Raw genomic sequence first — 4,591 nt, 5'->3', positions numbered from 1 at the left:
TAACTTAAAACACAAAACTAAATCGTATCAACCTAAATTAGAATTCTTAAAAACACAAAAATCTATCAACCTAAAGTGGAGATGCAATAAAAAACAAAAATCCACCAAAACATTGAGAGAGAGAGAGAGAGAGAGAACCTTTTTGTGAGAGAAAACTATGTAAAGAATGAAAAAGAATGACAAATTTATAGTAAGAGGGAAGGGATAAGAAGAGACAAATAAGGGAAGATGAAGGGAATGATGAATATCAATATTAAAGTAGAGGGTAGTGGGGAGATGAAAAGGTAAGGGAGGAAGAAAGGTCGAAGAAAGTGTAAATATTTAAAAAATAAGTGAATGTAAAAAAATTATAGGAAAATTGGAAATAAAAAAGAAAGAAAGAAAGAAATATATATATATATGTTAAAATCGACAAAGATAAATATATAAAGTCAATAATCTATTTATATATATTTTTTTTGTAAAAAAATAAGAATAAATAATAAATAATAACTATGTAGCGAATGATGTGGCGATGAGATGGCGTAATAGGAACTCAGCAACAATAAATGCTACGCTTCAGTTTTTAGTAATATATAGATATAGATTACATTAATTCATTTATGAACTAAATAATCTTCCACGTCATATTACATTTCACTACACTAAGCTTATTCAAATAGGGATTGGTTTGACAATTAATGAGCTTAAACGATCTTTCATCACTCCAGTTGATGTTCCAATACCATCTCCATGTTGGAAGATGCACTGAGCAGTCCTTGCCATGTTTAGTGACATTTTTACTATGGACTTTGGCAGGGAGTTTTTGGCGATCTCTTTGTTCAGTTTTTTCCATGAATAGCTGATTTTTTCCTTTATGCGATGTTTTGCTTCTACTTCAGGTACACCTTCATGTACCATGTAGCACCGGATGGATTTTGCCACATCACCTCTCTCGCTCTCAGCCTTTGAATAGAGAAACAGAGAATTAACATTACGAATTGATTTCATTTTGGTTAATATGGTTACTTTTTCAGAACTGAATAGGATCAATATAGGCAAAACTAACTAATACTTGGACAGCTTGAAATGCAAATATTTTGTAATAAGCATACCTCCTCAGTTCCCAAATCATCGCTAAGTCGAGTTATGAGGGATGACCAATATATTAGATCTGAGCTACTCTTGATGCAATCAAGCGAATCATTTGTTAAGGTGCACCCTTGCAAAATATAAGCATGGACCATAGCTGCATGACCACCCACAGAAATACATGCATTTTCTAGGTACTCATCCACAGTAGGAATGTATCCACTGTAAAACCACCGTGCTTCAACTAAATATGCTCTACAAAGATTTGCCCACTACATTGAAAAAATAATGCATGCCAATCAGTCAATAATTATGAAAAATGTGTCTTCTTTGTAAATTTGAAGAATTTTTCAATTAATTTTTCAAAGAATTAAAGAATCAGCTTACCTCTGCTTTAATGTAGGGCAAAGTATTAAAGCCATGATCTTTGATGACACCACAGACCATTTCATTAGCGAAGTTAAGCAAGGCGACATAGCAAACCTTCATGTACTCAGGAAGGTCTTCCATGGCCTTCATTTCCCATCTGTTCAAAACATTAGGCAGGAAAGAAATTAAAAATGGTACAATGTTTATCATGCTAGCTATGGTTAGAACAAGATAAAAACAAACTAGTAAACTCAACAATCATGTTTTTATTATACCGATCCACAGCATCAGTGAAGCGCTCAAGCTCATCTAGTGATCCATACACATCATACATATCATCAATTACTGTTAATATGCATACAAATTTGGTGAGGCCTATCCTGCACTTGGAGAATTGGGGCTCAGAAACTATCCCCATAGCCCACAAATAATTCTCCATCAACCGGTCCCTTGAGAAAGTTAGCTCTTCTGCCAAACCCAAGTCTCTCCACCACCTAATGCATCCAATTTCAAATATATTAATTTAAAATTGCAATTTTTCCATTGAAACTTATGGATGGAAGTAATTGGTACCTTTGTAACTCTTTAAGTTCTCGCTGATGTACAGATTGTACTAAATTATAATCCAACTTAGCCAGCTCAAGCAAAGGCAAGTTCTTTGTACTATCCTTTTCATAGATACCAATGAATTTCCGAACTTCAACTCTTGGCACCCTCCAATATAAGGGGACTTCAAGTGACTGTTTCACTTGCTTTGCTGAATTACTGTCCAATTTTTCCATTAATGATTTCAGGTTTTTCATACTAAAATTCTTGGCTTCTTCTGCAATACTTTCTCCACCCATTCCAAGGTGTGAGGCTTCATACAAACTCTCAAGTCCCTCTATGTCCAAGCTTAAGCTGTCCATGAATTTCCCATCTCTACTTCGAAATTTGTCAAACACATCTGTTTACCATAATCACCTAGGAGTGAGTTATTTACAGACTTACAGTTCCTTGAGACAATATATATAAGATTAGATTCATATCAAGTGTAAATTTTATTTAATATTATAGTAACTTTTTTTCTTTTTTCAATCTTGTCATTGAACGACATTTTTTTCGTAATAGTTAAATAATTATCTTATATATAAATTTTTAAAAATTTTATTTTTGTAATAATACGTTTTAAATGTATGAATTTATACATTGAATAGGAGTGCTAAATAGATGAATTAAAATCTTCTACCTCCCTTTTAGCGTTCAATTTTATATTGCACCATGGTTGCTATCTATCACACATCTTTTTTATTTATTCTTATAAATTAACAAAAGTTTAAAAATAAAAAATAAAATAGACACGTGATATGATTGATATGAAATCTAGCATGAATATTTACAGAGAGTTCTTATCATCTACACTTACACCAGTAGGTGTAAAAAAAAAAAAGGGCATAATTTTACACATTTTTGCTCAAAATCTAGCCACAACAGTCTAGCAACAACAAATCTATACATACAAATTCATATAAATAATCAAACCCAAATTGAAGGAGAAGAAAAAAGAAAGAAAGAAAGAAAGAAGACGCCAAAGAAGAAGCAGCAACCGCAAATCCACCAAAAATCACCATTTTCTCCCCCCCCCCCCCCCCGCCCCCCCAAAAAAAATCTTTGCTTTCTCTGCCCAAAATCACCCCCCATAATCAAACCCAAATTACAAACTCAAAATCATCATCTATAATAAAACCCAATTTGCAAAAGAAGAGAAAAAGAAGAAAGAAGAAGGAGAAGAAGGGAAAATAGAGATCAGGAAAAGAAGAAAGGGAGTCAATGTTCAGAGAAAAAAGAGAGAAAGAGTGTTAGGTGGGAATATGTAGGAAATAATGCAAAAGTGAGGAAAAATATTATTTAAATAAAAGAGTGTATAATAGATAAATTGATATAGGTGTTTTTGTAAAGTGTTTGTGTAAAATAGAAAAAGTGAGTTCTTATAATAATATAGACGAAAACTTTAGATAGACTGATACGAATGCTCTAACAGGGTGGTTTACAAAATTAAATCTTTTGTAAAGTAATTGTGTGGTGTAATTTCTGTTAAAACCATGTGCAGTGTAAGTTGGACCTAACATACACATACATGGTTACAATATATATGTTGTCACCTGAGCTAATTGAGAAACCATGTTCTCTTAGAATTCGAAATTGCAATGCGGTTGTGTAAAGATCGCTAGTAACATCTGGATGTTGAAATTTCAAAACCTCTTCTATCTCTTGCTCAAAGTGGTAAGCCACTCCTAACCGCTGCATTGAGTCTATAAGCTTTAGTAAGAAACTTTGGTCTTTTGTGGATGTTAGCAAAGTTTTAATGTATTGCCTCAACCCCTTAAGTCGAGTGCCATGGAACTCATACTGCAACACAACCAAATATTCATATAGTAAAGATAACTAATTAGTGCATATATGTCTTAATAAATGGGGAAAAGAAGTGTTATATAATAAGTGGGACTTACTGAGTAGGGAGTGTTAAAGGACTCAATGAGTTTCTGGTCCCAAATACTTGGGTGATAATTAGCTGATCGCCGTGGATTCACTTGTGTGTCATTGAACTTTGAGACGATGATGAACATGGGTAATGCTGATAGCCCTTGCTTGTGGCATCTAATTGTTGTCTGCTTCCTTGTTAGTGCAGCACTTCTTTTGTAATTTAATGAAGTGAGATCTAAAGGAGAGGAGGAAGAGATTCTTATTAGTTCCATCAGGAAGGTGTTGTTTCTTGAACAAGTTGATACAAAGATGGTGATTTTCGAAATCAAATAAAAAGAGGAGTTAGGTTGGATTGAGTTTGAAGCTTAATTATATACATAAAATGTGTTTGGATCCACGTTTTATTGCTGCGTTTTAAGTCTTTTGTGTTTTCAAATTTTTTTTTTTTCTCTAGCGTGTGAACAGTAATGGATACTGTTTATGCACATAGAGTTACTGTGTGGGAGACCAGAGGTACTATTTATGCACTATTCACGTATTGTTCATGAGACCTACAAGCACTTTTTCAGAAAAAAAAAATTTAAAAATGAGTCTCATAATACTATTCACACATTTAAAAATTATTTTGTTACAGTATTTTCAGATTTCAGTTTTTAATTTTTAACAATAAGTTCTATTCAAATAGACC

General features: G+C 33.0%; 1 protein-coding gene across 2 annotated transcripts; it reads right to left on the bottom strand.

Moving 5' to 3' along the window:
- Positions 1-545: 545 nt before the first annotated feature.
- On the bottom strand, positions 546-4,266 carry LOC142638492 (putative terpene synthase 9). Of its 2 annotated transcripts, XM_075812517.1 has the most exons (7): positions 3,930-4,264; positions 3,582-3,828; positions 2,014-2,386; positions 1,716-1,934; positions 1,459-1,597; positions 1,095-1,343; positions 546-945 (listed from the first exon to the last, which is right to left on the bottom strand). In XM_075812517.1, the coding sequence occupies exons 1-7, from the start codon at positions 4,173-4,175 to the stop codon at positions 655-657; spliced, it is 1,764 nt and encodes a 587-aa protein (XP_075668632.1). In that variant the 5' UTR covers positions 4,176-4,264; the 3' UTR covers positions 546-654. The 2 variants fall into 2 exon arrangements, with proteins under 2 accessions (XP_075668632.1, XP_075668633.1); XM_075812518.1 differs by lacking the exon at positions 1,716-1,934 and having other exon boundaries at positions 3,930-4,266.
- Positions 4,267-4,591: the final 325 nt, after the last annotated feature.

The sequence above is a fragment of the Castanea sativa genome, chromosome 6 (genome assembly GCF_040712315.1).
Source record: "Castanea sativa cultivar Marrone di Chiusa Pesio chromosome 6, ASM4071231v1".
NCBI lineage: Eukaryota > Viridiplantae > Streptophyta > Magnoliopsida > Fagales > Fagaceae > Castanea > Castanea sativa.
This window is presented reverse-complemented; position numbering and strand designations above follow the sequence as displayed.